Source organism: Panthera leo, chromosome B2 (assembly GCF_018350215.1).
Source record: "Panthera leo isolate Ple1 chromosome B2, P.leo_Ple1_pat1.1, whole genome shotgun sequence".
Taxonomy (NCBI): domain Eukaryota; kingdom Metazoa; phylum Chordata; class Mammalia; order Carnivora; family Felidae; genus Panthera; species Panthera leo.
The window spans coordinates 135,248,439-135,268,601 of record NC_056683.1 but is presented as its reverse complement, the minus strand read 5'-3'; the positions used below and the strand labels follow the sequence as shown (position 1 = coordinate 135,268,601).

Sequence of the window (20,163 nt, the reverse complement as noted above, 5' to 3'; positions counted from 1 at the left end):
TAGGAGACGATCCGGCAACTCCAGCGCTGGGTGTATACCCCAAAGCATTGAAAGCAGAATCTTAAAGAGATTATTTTTATACACATATTCATAGCAGCATGGTTTATAAGAGCTAAGTAGTGCAACTGGCGAAAATGGCCACCGACAGACGAATGAATGGACTAAATGCGACATGTACGACATGCGATGGAAGGAAGGAAATCCTGACACGTGACGTGTGTGGAACATGGATGAATCCTGACGTTATTCTGAGCAAATGATACCAACCAAATGTCTGCATCCTCCCCACCCCCACCATTCATTCATATGAAGTCTAATCCCCAAAGTGATAAGTGTTAGGACACGGGGACACTGGGGTTGACTATGTTGATGGAATTAGGAAGTGGGGTTTTGGGGGCAATGAGGTCACAAGACTGGAGCCCTCATGACTCCAGAGAGATCCCACTTCTCTTCCACTACGTGAGGATACAGGGAGAAGACGGCCGTGTATGACACAGGAAGCTGGCCCTCACCGGACACCGGCCCGAGCCTTGATCTTGGACGTCCCAGCAATAAACTTGTGTTGTTCATCAGCCACCCAGTCTGTGGCAGTCCTTCCAGAAGCTTGAAAGGACGGAGACGGTGAATAAGCCCGTCACGAAAAAGACAAGACCTGGATGGTTTCATATGAAAGATATGCAGACCGGTCAGACCCAGAGACAGAAAGTAGGAGGGTGGTTAGCAGGGGTAGAGGGGGTGCGGCAATGGGGAGCTGGGGTTTCATGGGTGCAGAGTTTACGTGCTGCAAGATGAAAAGAGCCCTGGAGACGGATGGTGTTTGCACAGCAATGTGCATGTACTCAACACCACTGAATGGTACACGCCAACATGCTAAGAGACAGTAAATGTTATGTGCGTTATCCAACAACTAAAAATATTTTCATCTGCCAGCACACACATGGCTCCAAGAAACCACAATGAGGGACGAGAGCGATCGCAGAAATGGATGAGGAAAATACACAATTTCACAAGCCTTCAGAAGTTGCTCAGGAGAGGGGTGCCTGGGCGGCTCAGCCGGTTAAGCATCCGACTTCGGCTCAGGTCATGATCTCGCGGTTCGTGAGTTCGAATTCTGTGGCGGGCTCTGTGCTGACAGCTCGGAGCCTGGAGCCTGCTTCGGATTCGGTGTCTCCCTCTCTCTCTGCCCCTCTTCTAGTCTCTCTCTCTCTCTCTCTCAAAAATAAAGATTAAAAAAAAAAAGAAGAAGCTGCTCAGGAGAGCCAGCCCTGAACGTGTTCGGTGTCGAACCCTGTTCCCCAAAGCACCAGCCTGACCCACAGTGGAGGTGCCAGAGGCGGCACCTTCGCCGAGCTTACCTGGAGGTCGTAGAGGAATCGGAAACGGCTTCCTTGACCTGCAGCTTCTCTCACAGCCCGAGCCAGGTCTATCGACCCTTTCCCGCCGACCGACCAGTGATAGCAGGGGACCGCATCAAAGGCGCCGGCCCGCTTCGCCAGCTCACACACCAAGTCAATCTCCGCGCGGGTGTCGGTCCTGGTGATGAAAACGTTTGTGGTTTTGCATCTGTATTCATTTAGGGATGTTTTTAAAGAAAGACTAACCGTTTATACAGAACTTTGCTCTCTAACACTGAATATATTTTCAACATCAAAAGTGGTTACGTTGTGTTTAAATAAATCAGACTTAAAGAAAAGCGCTGGGGGAAAAAAAAAAGAAACCTCTCTAACAGGACTCAAATATTTCAAGTTGTTAAGGGTTTTATTGAGAAAATTCCATAACGTAACCCTTTGATCATCCACGGTCTTTCGGACAGAAATGCTGGGTGGAATTTAAAAAAAAAAAAAAGAAGAAGAAGCCAAGGAAATGTTAACTCACTATATAGATTTCATTTCCTATAAACATTTGAGAAACTTCTGTTAAAATGAAACCAACCCAAACCAAGCCCACCAAACAGAAGGAGCAGAGTATTTCTAGATAGTTCTTGACAAAGCAGAGAAAGATCACAAACACCCCTCAAGACACAAACAGACTTCACAGGGTGGCCCGCAAGACGAGCACGTTTAAAGCAGGGGGGACTTCACTTACTTGAAGACATTCAGAGCCACGACAACGGGGACCCCAAAGAGCTGAGCAATCTGAATCTGCTTCTGAAGGTTACAGCAGCCGTCTGCCACCAGCTGGATGTTCTGGAAGAAGACCAGACCCCCATGTACGCCTCCCACCAAAGCTGCCAAACCAAACTGGCGAGAGTCCACTCTGGCAGGTTTCGCTCCCATCTTGCTCCCTTGACTGTCCTAGGAGCTATTAAATAAGACCACAAAACAGTTTCTCCCCCAAGAAAAGGTGGCTACAGAAAGAGGAGGCTCATTTCCAAAATAATTTCTGAAATCATTCTGGGCCCAATGGCGTATCTGGGTCTGGAGCCGGGCGGCTATTTCTTCTGCTGACTGGTGGCCAGGGCAAAAGCAATGTACCCTGCAGGTTGGTAGACAAGAGGGCACAAGGCCCCGGGAGGGTGAGGAGTGCTGTCTGGCCGTTGCCGGCTCGAATCCCTGGTGCCACCTGTAGGAGCTAAGAGGTACTGTTGCCAGTGAATCAAAGTCTAATTTACCCAAGAGTCAAGTGACTCAAGCAAGTGATAAAACCAAACGCATACGCTCCACAAGTCAGTTTTTTCCACACCGAAAGAATACATGGGTATAAGCTTCAGATTTGTTTCTGTGCTGGAGACTGAGCTCTGGCTATGATGGCTGCCCAGAGGGTAGGGAACAGTGCATTCGTGAAGCCTGCATCCATCACATCTTAAGAATGAAGAGTTAACTCAACGGATTTTATCCCTTGCCCCCACCCATCTTCTCCCGGATTATTAGAAAAGCAGTTTTCCAAGAGGCCACTGGTGGAGGGCTCATTCACTGATTGAGATTCAGCTGCTGGCCCATGGGTTTGAATGGTTCTTCACATAAGCCTTCAAAACACCTGCTCTTACCTCCTCTGTATATTCTTTCTTAAGCGGGACACCAGCAGTTACCTGAGACAAGAAAAGGCAAAAATTAAGAAAAAATCCATTGAAATGCTTAGTGTTGATACTTGTTGCATTTAAGAGTAGCCGCATAGGTTGAATTTCTAGTAGCTTTATGGAAAATGCATCTGAATAAGCCATACTGGATTACAGCACTGGTTTCTGTAGGGGCTTAAGGACCTCCCTTCTCCCACCATCCCTCTGGCCTGCACACAGCACCCACCTCAATCCTGGGCACACGGTTACCACCGGGTAGACAAGAAAGCCTACTTCTTTGCCGTCTCCTGTACCCACTTCCGTTGAATCCAAATATATCCAAAAGGGTATGGTTAAAGCAGCAGGGAATTCTTAGGTTAGAGCAAATGCCTTTTACTCAACGGTGCCCAGCAGGCCGGGCACATTTGAAAAGCCCAAATACACTGAAAAACCTTGAGCGTATTTAAAAAGGGTAAGTGGCTTGGCAACGAACAACTTCCCATTGTATTTACAAATGTGGGGGCTTGTTTTTCTTATCTTCTTTTACAGAAAAGGCCGTTAATTGGCATTGCACTAAACACTGAAGTGAGGAAAGTTTATTTATTGTCACTGGGAATCTGACCACTTTATACTGTCCCTTTTTTTGTTAAAAAAAAAAAAAAAAGCTTACTCTGGTAGAGAGTCAAAAGAGAAACAAATCATGGTCCCTTTTTTGGAAAGGTGCATTTAAAAGCACACTGACGCTTGGGCTTCAACCACACTGATCAAACCAGGGTATCTGGGAGTGGGACCCAGAATCAGTAATATTTAAAAATTCCTCAGCTGGGGGTGCTTGGGTGGCTCAGTTGGTTACGCGTCCGACTCCTGATTTTGGCTCAGGTCATGGTCTTATGAGTCAGATTGAGCCCCACCCCCCACTTGGGATTTTCTCTTCCTTGCTCTCTGCCCCTCCCCCACTCATTCTCTCTCTCAATAAAAAACATATTAAAAGTAAATAAATAAAAATAAAAAGTCCTTAGCTGATTCTTTTTTAAAGTTTATTTATTTTGAGAGAGAGAGAGAGAGAGAGAGAGAGACAGGGAGAGATCGCAAGGAGGGAAGGGGCTGAGAGAGGCAGAGAGAGAGAGAAAATCCCAAGCAGGCTCTGCACCATCAGCACAGAGCCCGATTCGGGGCTCAAACTCACAAACTGCGAGATCATGACCTGAGCTGAAATCAAGAGTCAGATGCTTAACCGACTGAGCCACACAGGTGCCTCTCAGCTGATTCTAATTTGAGCCAATAGTGAGAACTTTCTTACTGGTGCCCATTATCCTAGCATAAAATGGAACTTATAATTTGAGTAAAACCTGACTTATACAAAGTGTACCATCTTTCCCAATAAATTCTAAATAATGTTGAAGTGATTGCCATCACTTCTCTCTCTCTCTCTCTTTTTTTCTTTTGGCCTAGTTTCTCACGACAACATATAGGGTGGCCAGGGCAGGTTAAAGACGAGGAAACTGAAGTTAAGAGAAGACAAGGTGTCTTGCCCAAGATTACATAGCAAGCAAGAGGTAGAACGGGGACTTGAATACAACAGGGTTCTGAAAACCCAATTTAGTACCTTTCCACATTGTTTCTGCCTAGAGCCTGCTTCTAGAACGTATTTTGATTCACTGAGGGCGGATGACTTACTCCCCTCTCATGGAAGACGCCTTGAGAATATTAAAAGTCCTTTGAAAACAAGTTACCTCTGTGACAGATTGTTTTCTGTTGGTGTGTGGGAACCTAATAAAGGATTTTCAGATGGGTTTTCCAGCAGTAGCAAGGAATGAAACACGGAGGGAATCTTTCAACGGGAACAACTAAAATGCTAGATTAAAAAAAAAGAATGTGAAGTATTGTTGAGCCTCCGGACATAAAAAGTTCTGTGGAATCAATTATTAAGCACAGGAAGAATGGGATGTACACACATGTCAAAAAGTAGAGAGGATAGGAGCACCTGGGTGGCTAAGTCAGTTAAGCTTCCAACTTTGGCTCAGGTTACAATCTCACGGACTGTGGGTTTCAGCCCTGCGTCGGGCTCTGTGCTGTCAGCTCAGAGCCTGGAGTTTGCCTCAGATTCTGTTTCCCTCTCTCTTTCTCTCCCCCACTAATACACACACACACACACACACACACACACACTCTCTCTCTCTCTCTCTCTTTCTCTCAAAAATAAACATTGAAGAAAAATTAAAAAAAAAAGTACAGAGGATTAACAAAACAACAGACTAACAAAATTGATGGCACTCTGGTAAGACTTTTTTTTTTTTAAAAAAAGGAATGAAAATATATTATAACTACACAGCTGGAGACAGAATTAATAATATACCATGACCAACTTTATACCAACACACTTGAAAACAGAGGGGAATTCACACACGTATAATGTTTACTAGAACTCCCTTAAGAGAAGTCTAAGATGTTGTAGTCATTTAAAAAATTAAATCTGTAGTTAAAAATCTACCCCTCACCGATAAGCCACAAGCCTGTACATTGTTACCGGTGAATTCTCGCCATCTTTGTGTAAACAGATTATTCTAATGTTATAGGATCCCTTATAAAGTACATAAAACAGAAGGAATCCTACTCAATTTAGTTTACATGGCTGACATCTCACTCAAAAATATGGATGCAAAGATCCTACTTAAAATATTGGGAAACCGATACGCAAAATTCAGTTGTTCATGAGAAAGATAATATATTCCCAAGTTAGATTTATTCTAGGAAAGTAGGTTCACTTCATGTTTGAAAGTGAAGCAATATAATTTGTAATATTAATAGATCAAAGCGAAAAGCCGTATCACCTCAAAGGGCGAAGAGAATTATTGAACATTTCTTTTTTTTTTTTTTTTAATTTTTTTTTTCAACGTTTTTTATTTATTTTTGGGACAGAGAGAGACAGAGCATGAACGGGGGAGGGGCAGAGAGAGAGGGAGACACAGAATCGGAAACAGGCTCCAGGCTCCGAGCCATCAGCCCAGAGCCTGACGCGGGGCTCGAACTCACGGACCGCGAGATCGTGACCTGGCTGAAGTCGGACGCTTAACCGACTGCGCCACCCAGGCGCCCCTGAACATTTCTTTAGAATAAAAACTTGGCAAACTAGGAACAGAAGTCAATTTCCTTAGTTTGATAAGAATAATATACTACCAATCTATAGAAACATCACAGTTAATGATGACATATTAAACGTGTTCTATTTCAGATGAGGAATAAGAAAAGGATGCCACTCCTATTTAATACTGCGTTGCAACCACAAAGACCTGCTTAGTGTGATAAGAAAAAAAGGATAAAGATTAGAAAGGAAGAAACAGAACTGTCATTATTTTCAGTTACGCGTGCCCACACAGAACTCTAAAGCATCTACAGGTAAACAAGGCCAACTAGTAAGACAATTTTAAAGTCACAGAGACGGCTGGACAGCATGGTGACCATGGTTAAGAATACTGTATTGCATGCTTGAAAGTGGCTGGAGCTTAAGAGCCCTCTGTGCAAGAAACTTTTTGTACCTGTGCATGGCGACAGCTGTTAACTAGACTTGTGATCCATTTGTGACGCATGCACACGTCCAATCGTTCTGTTTTACGCCTATAACGAATATACGGTTATATGTCCATTGTACCTTACTTTTAAAAAAAGAGGATTTAGAAAGGGCGCTGGGTGTAAAAGCAACATAAAAGAATCTGGGAGGGGTGTGTTAAACGAAAATATAAAGTACACAGTAACAAATGCACAAAAAGAAAGAGAAGCCCTTTGTGGAATAAACTGTAAATTGTTATTAAAAGACACTTAAAAAGACCTAAACCAACAGAAGTAGCTTGGATGGGAACTTGTCAGATATCGCTAATCTCCTGATATAACTGATGCTATTCTAATGAAAATCCTAAAAAGATTCTTGATGCAACTTTATGAGCTATTTCTAAAATACATCTGGAAGTGAAAAGGACCGATCCCAGGCCAGGTATGCATGAAGAGATAGAACAGCCTGGAGGAGTTTGCCACAATGGCCATCTGTGCAGCACAGGCGCAATTATAGGTAAATAGACCAGCAGAACGGAGGAGACATCCCAGAAAAAGACCTACACCTGTATGGAGAACCAATTTATCACAAAGTAGGCTTGAATGATAAGAAAGGAGGGACTGTTTAAATAAACAGTACTAGGCCAACTGGTTATTCATACAAAAAAAAAAAAAGGGAAATTGGATCTGGTGATTGCACCGTATATGAAAATCAGTAGCAACGGACGTGTTGGTTCATTTCAGGCGTCAGCTTGAGGTACAGGGTGTTCAGATACTTGGTCGAACGTTATCCTGAATGTTCCTGTGGGGTGTTTTGGACTCTGAGTAAAGCAGATTCCCCCGAACCCCCAACAAGGCGTCGTGCCACGTGGGTAGGCTGTATCTCATCAGCTAAAGGCCCTAATAGAACAAAAAGATTCCGTGGTAGAAAAATTCTCCAGCAGACCGCCTTCAGAATACGTCTGGACCTGCGACACCAGCCCTCCTGAGTCTGCAGCCTGTTGAATCACCATGTAGATTTTGGATTGCCAGCCTCCATAGATATGTGAGCCAGTTCCTTATAATCAATCTCTCTTTATGTAAATACACGTTGTATTACTTCTTAATACAATATGTTTAAAGAATTCATTCCAAAGGGATATCTAGGTCCGTAAGCATAAAAACATTATACTAAAAATACTATACGGTGAATTGCACCAGAATGGTCAGCACTTTGGAAGACAGGATATGAATTTTAAATAATTGGGGCTAAAACGGGCAAGTTCGAGGGTCACAGGATTTTCCACTGCACAAATTATGGAAAAAAAACAAGCTGAATAAACATAAGAGGCCGCCATGGTTATTTGTATAATGATATCCAAAGGAAGTAGAAATTATAATGGCTCAAAAACATTACCACAGAGTTGTTTCAAATAAGAAGGAAAGACACTGACATGGATAATAGAGAGTATAGGATTAAGGAAATGAAAGCTCATTTATTATTCAGTTGCTGAAAACATTTCCTGGATGCAGATTATGCCAGGCATTAGGGATACGTAAACTAGTGAGACATAGTCCCTAATCTCAAGGGATTCACAGTTGAGAAGGGAGATGCATATATAGACGTTCATAAAACAACATGATGCAGAAGGCTCTTCTGGAGCCTCAGGAGGGGGATATGAAGCTTCGCCAGGCTTCCCGAGCCTTTTCTTTAATCATCATCCACCCGGATCTGTGCCTACTAGGCTTGAGCCCTGTTACCCTCACCGGCATGGAGCCATGATGGGAGCAGAAGAGGTACAAAAAGATTAAGGTTAGGGGACAATGCCACCACTGTAAAACAAGCACATACATTAAGATGAACTGAAACAGGATGATACGTCGCGTACACAATTTTTACAGGACAGATACGAGAGTGTGGAAAAACCCTAGACTAAAACTCAAGAGACCTTGAGTCTGATCAGTCCCCTAACTAGAAGGATGATACCAAGCAAATCACTGAATCCTTCTGGCACCTCAGTAACTTCATCTTTACAAACACTGAACCAGACTTAGACAATCCTGAAGCCCTTTCCAGCCTTAAAGCCCTTTGATTTTATGATGTCCAGGGTGCAAAACAGGGAGGGAGCATTTCAAATGTACATTATAGGAGGTAGAAGTTGTTTTTTGAAAACGGAAATTGGTATACAGATTCAGAATCTAAAGTGAAGGAGTCACTGTAGTGATTAATGGTGTTTTGAGCCAAATGAGAATTCCTTAGCATCTACTGCTTAATGACACATGTTGTGCCAATCTCGCATTTGAATTAATGACGGAGCTTTGGGCTAAAATGGACTACGTAAGTGTTTGGTGTTACCAGTGGATTTGGCATTCCTGTTTACCCTTCATTAATGTTCAGCTCTGCCTGGTGGACAGAGAAGGGAGTTTGGATCTAAGACTCAGGCTTCAGACCTGGCTCTCTGCAGATAGATAATGTCAGCCTCTCTTGGGACAAAGACTTGCTAAAATGGTCACACAATGCGCATCACAGATGTGTTTCACGATGGCAAACCTGTCACTTGTTCTTGCCACATAATAATGATTACGTGACCTCTGTATACACGGGATTACCAATTAAGAAATCAGCTTTGGTACTTTGTCTGATATAACCACAGTATGAATGATGAAGATGCCCTGACTTAGTTTACTTCAAAGGTAATTACTCAGTATAACATTTCATATTCTCCCTTTGAAAAAAAAAACATGAAAAAAAGAAAAACATTACGTCTTTATTACGGAAAAGAAAAAAATTTTCTTTTGTGTGTGAATTCTGCATATAAGATAGGTTAAGGTCAAAAGTCTGTGAAAATGTGGAAACAGGGTGTGTTTTGCAAACAAAGCTCTTGTAGCAATAATCCAGTGCCATAACAGAGCGGTAAAGTGAAATCAGAATAAACAGAAACAGAAGGAAAACAGTTCCAGATGAAATCTGATGAGACCCTGCATCAGTGAACCAAAAAACTATCTGTACGAACACTGAAAAACCACCCGCAAAAGCAATTATTTCTCATCCTTATGTTCCCTGCTCAGAACAAGAGCCTGTACCGTCTCATTACACCCTGGGGTTATAAAATGTTGACCTGAGTTTCAGATATAAACCTTAGGACCAAAAAGCGGTTACATTATGCTCCTTTCCAAACTACGGCTCAGCAATGTCTTTGGGAGCATCATCCTTTACTCAAACTTACGAAATGATCAGGGCCCCATAACGGTGATTTGGCGTTTAAGGAAACGGCGGTTATGAAGCAGGTTTGAAGGTTTCAGGCGCGAGAGTCCGCCTCATCTTCGTTTTGGAATGCGTTTCACTACGAAGGAAGTGGGGGACTTACGCTCGGGCCGCCTCCGTGCATCTTCAGAGCCCGCACGGTGGCCACCAACACCACCACGTTGGGCACCAAGCCGGACGCTCGACACTTGATGTTGAAAAATTTCTCCATCCCAATATCAGCACCAAAGCCGGCTTCAGTTACTGTGGAGAATCAAGGTGGAGACTTGTTATCATTGTCTCACAACAAGAGCAGGTTTTAGTTTTCAGCAATTGTTGGCCGTGACTCAGGCTCAAAGGACAGTTTAAACCCCAACACGTCCAGCGGCATTGTTTCTTGTTCATACGCAGCGGTAGGCTGATTTTCCCCTAGTCACAGAAGACGTTCCCCCCTTCCCTACCTTCTCTAAAGAGACGGCTCTCTACTCAGCTTTAAACCGCGGTGCCTTAAGGATTCACCGCCAGGGTCAAAAGTCTTTTTCCACTATGCACACTCACGGCAACGTGTTTCTGACCACAGATGGGATTGCCAGCTTTTTAATCGGGTTCCAAATTGTATCAAGGGACACTGCTAGCATGATTAGCATTAGAAGATCCTTTCTTGCTTTTTAAAAAAAAATTTTTTTTTAATGTTTGTTTTTGAGAGAGGGGCAGAGTATGAGTGTGGGAGGGGCAGAGAGAGAGAGAGAGGGAACCAGCAGAGTCCAAAGAAGGCTCTAGGCTCTGACCCGTCAGCACAGAGCCCGACGCAGGGCTGAAACCTACAAACCATGAGATCATGACCTGAGTCCAAATCGGACGCTTAACCAGCTGAGTCACCCAGGCGTCCCCCTTTCTTACTTTTTATAACACGCATAGAATTACTTATGTAGTGCCACCATTGTTTCATGTTTGTTGTGTCATTTTTGTTGCTTGATGAAATTCAAGTTAGCAGAGTGGGTTAAGATGAATCATCAGGCTTGATAAAATAGCATCTTTAGTCCATAACCACAGGGGACACTCCTCGGCCCCCAAATTGCTAGAGAAGTTACCGCGGAGGTAGCTGGGAGAGTGCCTGACACTGCTTTCCCAGGTGATACTCCTGACTGCCGAGCGGTCAATGGTACACAGCATCGTTTCCACACACAAAGGATAGCTGTACGAGGGGCAAGGGCACCAGCACCACCAGGGGCTTATCAGACACACAGAATCCCACACCTAGTGAATCACGATAAGCGTTTTACCAAGATCCCCAGGTGAGATGAATGCCCATGAAGATTTGAGAAGCACACACTAGGAAAAGAATAATATCAATGTATGAATTATACACGACATATTGACAGCACAAGCAAGGCCGTCATTTATGGCAGAGATGGGAACCGGCAGGAAAAAAAACTTACCAAGATACAATCACACCATTTGAAATGTGCATCACTTGGGGCGCCTGGGTGGCGCAGTCGGTTAAGCGTCCGACTTCAGCCAGGTCACGATCTCGCGGTCTGTGAGTTCGAGCCCCGCGTCAGGCTCTGGGCTGATGGCTCGGAGCCTGGAGCCTGTTTCTGATTCTGTGTCTCCCTCTCTCTCTGCCCCTCCCCCGTTCATGCTCTGTCTCTCTCTGTCCCAAAAATAAATAAAAAACGTTGAAAAAAAAAATTAAAAAAAAAAAAAAAAAAAAGAAATGTGCATCACTGAAGATCTCTGTCTCGAGTATTCACTAAACGCACACGTTTTAACAAGAATCAAGGAAAAAAAATCATGACGTGTCACATAGAATTTCAAATCCTAAAGACATCAACCCATTGTTCTAATTCTTTGTGGCTTCCTTTAAGTGCTTCATATTCCTGTATAGATTTTATAGAATAAGGAGACTTTTGTAGTTTGCTCCTTTAAAATGTTCAGACGTTTCTCGCAATACTACAAACGTTCAGAATTTATGATCCTACGTGGCAGCTTTTAATTTTGTTAGGTTGATGTATGAAGATTTACAAAACTGTTCCCCCTGTTATTAGACATGTGGGTTGCTTCCAATATAAATAATGATGGAAAATATCTGTGCATATGAGATTTAACCTCTTTCACATTATATTCTTGGAAGAAATTCCCGAGGGGTGAGAGCACGGTGCCAGAGGATATAAAAAATTTTTATGACTGTTGATATGCTTTTGACAAATTGAAAAACATTTCTTTAAAAATATTCAATTTGGAGTGAACGTAGCTAGAAAGTCAGTTTTTCCCTTATTGTGTTTTCTTTGAATAAGCAATGTCGCAGAACAAGTTAAAGAAGTGAAAGGCATTCCTCTTTACACACTGTTTGGGGCAATTCTAGTGATCTGATTAGTGGGGGTCTAAACAGAGGAGGTCGCGGACAGTAACAGTCCCAATCTCAGTGGTATCCCGGGTGAAACCAGTGGTGATGGTAGCATGGGAGTGGCACAGAGGACTCCAGAAGAGGGATGTTCAGTTCATTTTGTCAGAGGTCATGACAGAGTGGGCTCCCAGGAGGGGAAAGGTGACCATACTATTGTTGGTCTCAGACAGACCGTATCCAGAATCCCTCCCAACTGTGCATATGAGCCGTCAATTACACAGTGACCGTCAAAAAATGAACGCTGGTCAGTGAGTTAACCGATTGGAGTCTCAATGTCTTCATTTGACCTGTTGGGGGGATCAAGTGAGATGGCAATGCAAAGTACTCAGTGACTGCTTTTCGGGGCACGGCGGGGGCTCACAAAAATGGTCTGCTTCATTATCACCAACAGCCCAATTCTCCCACTTGCTAGAAGTCATATTCAATTCTTAAGCATTTGTCGGATTCCTGCTATGTCCAGGCATTATGCTCTGGGTAGTGGCCCAGGAATAGGGTCCCCAACCCTGGTCCAGCCCTCCAGGGACCTGGGTGGAGAGACTCCCCACTATTAGACAGGAGAGAAGGGGGACCCGATGCATGGGGAAGGATGGAAGTTGTGTGGCGGGTTTGGAAAATGGTGTCCACGGAATCAGGCTTTCAGGGACAAGAGGATTTCTCCAGGCAGAGAAATAAGGAGCTGGGGGTGGGGGAAGGAGAGGGAGAGGGGAGTGAAGGGGTTCACAGGTAAAGGAGAAAGCAAGAGCAGAAATCATCCTGTCAAGACGAAGGGAAATGATCCACGACGACCACAGAAGTCCGTTACCTCACCCAACACGACCTGTTCTCTGGTGTGATCGGTTACGAGGAGGAGGGATGCAAGTGACAGAGTTTCGTGCGCGTGTTTTTGTTACAATGCTGTGATATCTGAAAAAGTGCTTAATGTTGCCCTACAGTTGGAGGTAGATCATTGCGTGCAGTGTTTGATCCAGCGGTCTCTCAGTCTTTCCAACTGGACGCCCATTTCCACTCGTAGCTCCCCTATGAGACTGAGCTCCACGAGGACAGGGGCCAAGTCTGTCTGAGAGACTGACACTGCTGGACATACACTGGGCACCGGATGACTGTGTACGTCTCTAAGACAAATTAAAGGGAGTGGGTTCAGATGCTGTGTCTCCCCCTCTCTCTGCCCCTCTCCTGCTTGCGCACTCTCTCGCAAGTAAACAAACATTAAAAAAAAAAAAAAAAAAAAGGCGAGCAGCAGGATTGCTAGGTTTTAAGACCCTTGGTCACAAATATAACAGCACGGTTCATTTATAATAATTTAATCCCCCTAAGAAGCCTCGAGCTTAAGCTCCCTTCAAAAACCATCGCCTCCTTAAACTTCACAATGTAGACGCCACGCTCGTCCCACCTTCGTCAGATCTCCGGTGCCTAAAGGAAAACATCCAAGTTCCTCGTCACAGAGCCCAGGCCACCCCGAGCCTCAAGCTCACACCTCCGTCCACCTTTATTCTGCCTGCAATTGTGTGCTCATGTCCCAATATCGAGCTTCCCGCAGAGCCCGCACATCCGATGTTTGTCATCTCCGCCCCTCCTCCGGAGGGGAACATCTGGAAGGCTCCTCTCTCCCCGCTCTCTTCTTTCCTTCACTGCCCAAGCCTCCGCTCGGATGCTCCAGAAGCTTGCCGCGATCCTCCCAGGGAGAGGGGGCTGCCCCTTCCAGCCCTCTGGTTTGCTCCTTCACGGGGCCCACGTCCATCCCTGCATGCAGTGTCTTAACGGGACTCGTGCGTCATCTCCCACTTGGAGGGCACGGACCGTGTCTTACTCATTTTTGGATGTCCACTACCTGTCACGGTACCTGCTGCACACGAATGAATGAACAAAGGTGAGAAGAAACTACGAGTCGGATTCAGAGCCAGTGGGGATCAAGTAAAGGCCATCGTTCAGTGGAGACAGGTAGACACGAAAAATAAAATTAGACCATTAAAAATGTTCTTATGCCTCCCTGTCATGCTTCCCTTTTTGCTTTATAGTAGCAGAAGTTTTAATGCGAGGTGTAAATGTCCTATCTGACAAAGACAGGACCGTCGCAAATGTCGACACAGGTTAGCTAAGCTTAATTTCGTATTTTATGAGGCAAATTGAAAAAAAAAAAAGGTAACAAAAAGACCTGCAATGAGGGAAGGAAACAGGATGCAGTAATAAAAGTCCAGGGGCCGTGGCTTCCAAATGCAAGGGAAATATGGAGGCAAATAATGTGCAGAAAACAGAAGAACGTGCCAGATTCTCATGCTTGGGAGCCTGTTCTGAAATACTGCATGGAATCATTTCTGTTATTTGTTTTCAAATATCAGGCTGCTAAGGAAAACAGTATGGAAAAAGTGTGCTATGCACAATTACCGATCGCCAAAATAAGGACGACTTAGTAATGTTTCATCAACAGGTATCAGCTTGGAAGTACAGTGTGGAGTGCTGTGTATCTGTGTCTTGTGTCTCAGTGGGTCTTGCCATGAGCAGGGGACAAGCCACTCTCGCTGGCAGGTTCTATTTCCTAGACACTTCCTGAGAATTATCTACAGAGCACCTGTAAGTTAAGTTTTCCTAGTGATCTCAAATAAGCGATTTGGTCACTTACCACATTTGCTGCTTTTGATAAATTGCAAAAGAGATACACTGAAGAATGACTTATGGTTGATTTTAATATCGACCTGTTCTTGAGTCATGAAGCAAACACACTAATGATTTAGCATTCCTGAAAAGCACGTAATGTAATCTTCTGAAAGCTGCATATTTAAAAAGGCTCCCAAGAAAATGTTTGCACATGCCACAACAATTATTTGTCTTGGCAATCTCTTTTTTTGGGGGGGGAGGGGCGGGGGATGGTCACAGATGTTCAACTTATGACATGAAGGAAAACAGGAAACTGACTGATACTCTTACTGTGTAAGCACAGAAGCTGTTAGATAGTGATTTTATAGCATGGCTTGACTCAACTTTATAACCCATAATCTGCCCAGAAAGGAAGTGTTGGTGGGTCTGGGCTTGGAAGGGACTAGCTATTTGGACAAAAACGGTTAGTACTTTCACAGGGAACAGAGCTCAGGGTTCAATGGGAGAGTAAAAACCAATACTGGACAACCAGGCGGCTGGCTTCCCACGCTGCCCTGCGAAGGCACCCGACTCACATTGTACAAACTAAGCAGAAACGACGACAACAAAACCCTTCTGGCGGGCACGTATCGTATCTATGAAATTCGTGAATGAGGCAGAGAGAGGATTTTCGTATGTCAATATATTCCATCGTAGGTCCGATCTGCAGTGCACAATGCATAGAAGAAAACCTTAATCACAATTAGGACTGAGATAAGCAAGCACCAATCAGCTAACTTACTTAAAAAAAAAAAAAAAAGGTATTTATGTCATCACCTCCTCCTTAGGTGGGACCTAAAACTTACGGATTCATAAAATTCTAGAGCTAGGAGGGAACTAACCTCCTCTGGGCCGTATGCGCCCGGCAAGTTACGTTCCTGTGGGAAGAGCCCACTGTGGTGTCCCAGGTCCCTCTGATCCACAGCTCAGAGCTCTCCTTTCTGCACTACGCGCCCTCTGCTACTTGGCATTCTATTCAAAAACACTTTGGATTAAACACATCCATCTCAGAATTAAGGAAAAACCTCCCTTTTTCCCATTCAACAATTACTGAACCTCTATTCCTTTGTGTGGCTCTTAAGCAGTCATGTATGTACATGTCTTCATTTAGCGAGGAAACATTTTTAATGTGACAAAGATTGGGAATATTAACTAATTACCTAATTAAAAAGGTGTATCGTTCCAACCTTTTCCTTTTTTAATTTTTCTTCCTTGAATTCCTTTTGGTATTTTAAAAACTTTTATTTATTTATTTATTTATGCAATAAGCTTGAATTCAATTTTTTTCCCATTTTTTTTTACCGTTTATTCATTTTTGAGATAGAGACATGGCATGAGTCAGTGAGGGGCAGAGAGAGAGAGAGGGAGACACAGAATCTAAAGCAGGCTCCAGGCTTCCGAGCTGTCAGCACAGAGCCCGACGTGGGGCTCGAACTCACAGACTGCGAGATCATGACCTGAGCTGAAGTCAGACGCTTAACCGACTGAGCCACCCAGGCGCCCTTTGAATTAGATTCTGTTTTGCATTTACTTCTGAATGATCTCATGCTTTGGTACGTTTTCTGAACCCACTTCTGTGGAATCACAAACTTGACTGGTAGATCAGTGGTTCTCTAATGGGGGTGGACTCTACCCCCCCCCCCCAACCCCCCCGCCATGGGACTTTTGGAAAAGTCTGCAGCATCTTGTAGACAGAGGCCAGGGATGCCTCCAAATATCCTACAAAGCACAGGATAGTCCCTCACCTTCTCAGCCTCCAAAAAAACCCAAAGGTGGAATTATCCACCAAAATAACAACAGAGTTTGATAGTGCTACGGTTCAATCATGACAATGGCACCTTACACTTTCTAGATACTCTTCCTGAGCACGTTACAAATGCATTAGATGCCAGAATAAAAGATTATACAAAATTACTACACCAATAATACCCTTACATGCCATAAATTCCTGAAACAAGATAACCACAGTACGAACTCTATGTGTTTGCTACAACGTGGCAGTTTCTGGAGATGAAAAGTACAGCACCTCATTGGGTGACTGCTGTACGAACCTCATAAGAAGGGAGGAATGGACAGAAAAAAAATCAGTTTGTAGCAATGGTCAGTCTTACTGCTGAAGACCAACATCTATGATGGGGAAAGCTATTCTAATTAAAGACCGGGCACCAGGAGAGCCCAGGGCTAGTTCCTAAGTACCGCCTACGTGCCAGGCGACGTTCTAGACGTCCTCTGTCTCGTTTCGTTCTTCAACACCTAGGAGGGACCTTTACCTGCCACATCCGGCCTGTGAGGCTATGGATCAACAGTTCTTCCCAAGCTCACACAGCTCTACAGGATGGAGCTTGGGTTGAAAGCGAGGCCCAGTGACTGCAGTCTAGGCCGGTGTCCCCGCCCCTGCAACCTTGTCAATGAGCCAACTCACGATGCAGCATGGAAAGTGGCGCTGCCACCAAGAATCTTGACACCTCGCACTTCAATATTTTGGTATGTGAAACGCCCTTATCTTCATAAATTCTTTTCCTGAGCTCTGACAGGGGCGTCCTGACTTGTTTTCTAAGTGTGGTAAGATTTTCTGCTGTGACAACAGAAAGCGTGTAATGGGGAGTCTTCATTATGATATGCGTTTCTTTCTTTTTTCAGTGGAATTCATCGGTTTGTTTTCTCTCTTGGGGCAAATGATCTAGGAATTACGAATCACAATCCTCTCTTAGTTTTTGGTCCATGTGCCAACAGTGCGAAGTCCTGGGGAGCAGCAGGGTGGGAGCAAGGAAAGAGCTCTGAGGGAGACGAAGCTCCCTGGACCAGTTTCACTGCCTTTGGTACCCAAAGCAGCACGGGCTACAGGCAGAGAACACGTGTTCGGGCATCGGGCCTCCCGAGAACCAAATGCTCACTTTCCACTGGGGGAGCCAGACCTCTAGACTTGACTTCCCAGCCTCCTCCAGCCAGGCATCTCATTTTTGCTTGTACCTTGGGGAAACTCGTCCTTGGACTCTGAGACAGAGTTCAACTGAGGCACCAACATCATTTCTCCCTAAGTATCTGGCTACTTGATGCGCCTGATGTCACAAGAACTGCTAATGGAATTTCCATCTGCGTTGTAACGCAAGGAATATGCGGGACTAGACTTCACTCTGAAGCACTGTGACTACAATTCCCCAACAGGGACAAAGGAATAGAAACTAGACTCTTCAAGCTGCCTCTTTCTGCCCTTGGTAAACACATCCATCCAGCTACAGCTATCTGCAGATAAACTCGGGGAAGACTCCATTCAAAGTCACAGAAGCACAAGAATTCTGAACTTGAGCTCGAGGCAGGCTAGCCTTTGAGCAGTTTGATTCTTTTTCCCCAGTGACTAGGAAGAGACTAAGGAAACCAGGATGGATCATTAATGAGAAGAGAAGTTCAGCATTATTACTACTGCTGGAAAAAAAAAAATTAAACTTGATGTCAAATATATTAATTTTGAGGATCTAGCTCATCTTAAAGTCTCTGAAATTTTACCAAAACAATCAAATCTTTTCTGTTCCTTTGGATTTGTCTATTTAATCTATGTTCCTCCTTGGTTTTATTAAATGTCTCAAGGTCAAATTTCCCTAAGAGTATGTAGAACCAACCGGGCACATATTAGGGGATTTTCGTCGTAGTAGAAAGCATGAGAAAGTTACTGAGGATGTATCTGGGGAAAGGGAAGAAAAATAATAAGCAAAATATAAAAAAGGACACAGATCCACTTGAACCATATGTTTTCAGTAACGACAGAAAACTCTGGAAGTACCAGTAATGCTGTTTAGATGCACTTTAGTGTCAGGGACCCAGAATTTCCTTCCTCTGGAGTTAATTAGTAATAGACCCTGGTTCACATTGTTTGAAAATATCATTAATCATCCTGTTTTGTAAAATAATTCTGACCCAAGTGAAACTTCATTTTGGAAAAAAAAAAAAAAATGTTCAAGACGCAAATTAAATTATACATGTTATTTTTACCTCCCTTATAAAACTCCCAAACTGAATTAAATTCACAAATCTATTATCCAAATAGCTCCCGTCTTCTTGCAGCGATCATGAGCATTTCTACAATGTCACTGCCATGACCGGGGTTTTAACCCTTCCGTTTTTAGCAAAACGGTGGTGTCCCAAAAGTTCTGGCTAGAGGCCTGGAATTTCGGGTGATCGCATGGAGGCAGAACTGTTCTCTTGCAGCTCCCGAGAACTGGACACAAGGAAAAGAACTCGAAGGAGAAACAAGCTTGCAAATGCTTTAACTTACCCTAAAATAATCGAAAGATGAAATAGAACATTTTTTTGCTGAGCATTTTATGAAAACAAACCCAAAGAGTCAAAAAGTAAAGATGTCAAAAGGTAAATATATTTTATCTGAAAGGTTCCCGGCTGGGGGGGAGGGGGGGAACCATAAAAAAAAAACACCTACAATAGCTTTTTCTGCAAGGAAAAGAAACCCAGCAAGTGAAACTCAGATTACTGAGTCTGAGAACAAATTGAATATGCCAACATTCCTAGTATGACGCTTCTAACAGAAGAAACTAAGACAGACAGAAGGAAAGCATTTTACACTTGGAAGCTAGAAGATACTACAATGCACGTAACAAGCAGGCAGAGACCCATCAGTGTCTCAGAAAAGCAGCATCCTGGGTTGCAACCAGAATTTGAAAAAGAAAAAGAAAAAGAAACAATATAAGGACTATTAGGATACATCCCACGCAATGAGAGTAAGGAGTGTTGTTCCAGAAGACGTGATTCTGGTTTTGTGTACCTGCACACCTGTGTACACGTGCATTTGTGATAAAAAAAAAAAAGGTACTTCAGGCCTCGGGTTTGAGTCAAAACTGCCAAGAGTCACTGGCCCAGACTCTATGCAGATTTCTCATCTAGGAAGGGAAGAGGAAGAAATGCAGGTTTTACTGGTTTCTCACAAGAGCAACGATTTGGGCTTGGCTCTCTTCTGCTCAGGGCTGTACAAACAGAACAGCGAGCTCCCAAGGAACAATGACCCCAATCTCACTTTTATCAGTCATTACATTTGTGTTTAGGGTCAGAGGTGCAATGTTCCTCTCACTGATCCTGAGGCTGTATTTTTCGGTGTGGAGGCAGGAATGGTCTGCATTATCCTGCCTTCTACGTTTTCTTCAGTATGCGTGGCCCGGACAGGAGAGTAAAGTCCCCTGCCTGTCTGATGGGATTGGATCCTGAAAGGACTGGATTTTTTTTTTAAAGTTTATTTATTTTGGGGGAGAGAGAGAGAGAGAGAGAGCGAGCAGGGGAGGGGCAGAGAGACAGAATCCCAAGCAGGCTCCACACTGTCAGCACAGAGCCCGATGCGGGGCTCGAACTCACAAACCG

General features: G+C 44.0%; 1 protein-coding gene across 2 annotated transcripts in view; it reads right to left on the bottom strand.

Annotated features, from left to right (window-relative positions):
• MTHFD1L (methylenetetrahydrofolate dehydrogenase (NADP+ dependent) 1 like) overlaps positions 1-20,163 on the bottom strand; it is a 184,535-nt gene that overhangs the window by 67,691 nt on the left and 96,681 nt on the right. For both annotated transcript variants that reach the window (XM_042940077.1, XM_042940078.1), the window contains exons 21-24: positions 9,889-10,028; positions 2,987-3,028; positions 2,086-2,186; positions 1,356-1,533 (exon numbers count right to left, since the gene is read on the bottom strand). In XM_042940077.1, coding sequence (XP_042796011.1) covers positions 1,356-1,533; positions 2,086-2,186; positions 2,987-3,028; positions 9,889-10,028 — 461 coding nt within the window. The remainder of the gene's footprint in view (positions 1-1,355; positions 1,534-2,085; positions 2,187-2,986; positions 3,029-9,888; positions 10,029-20,163) is intronic.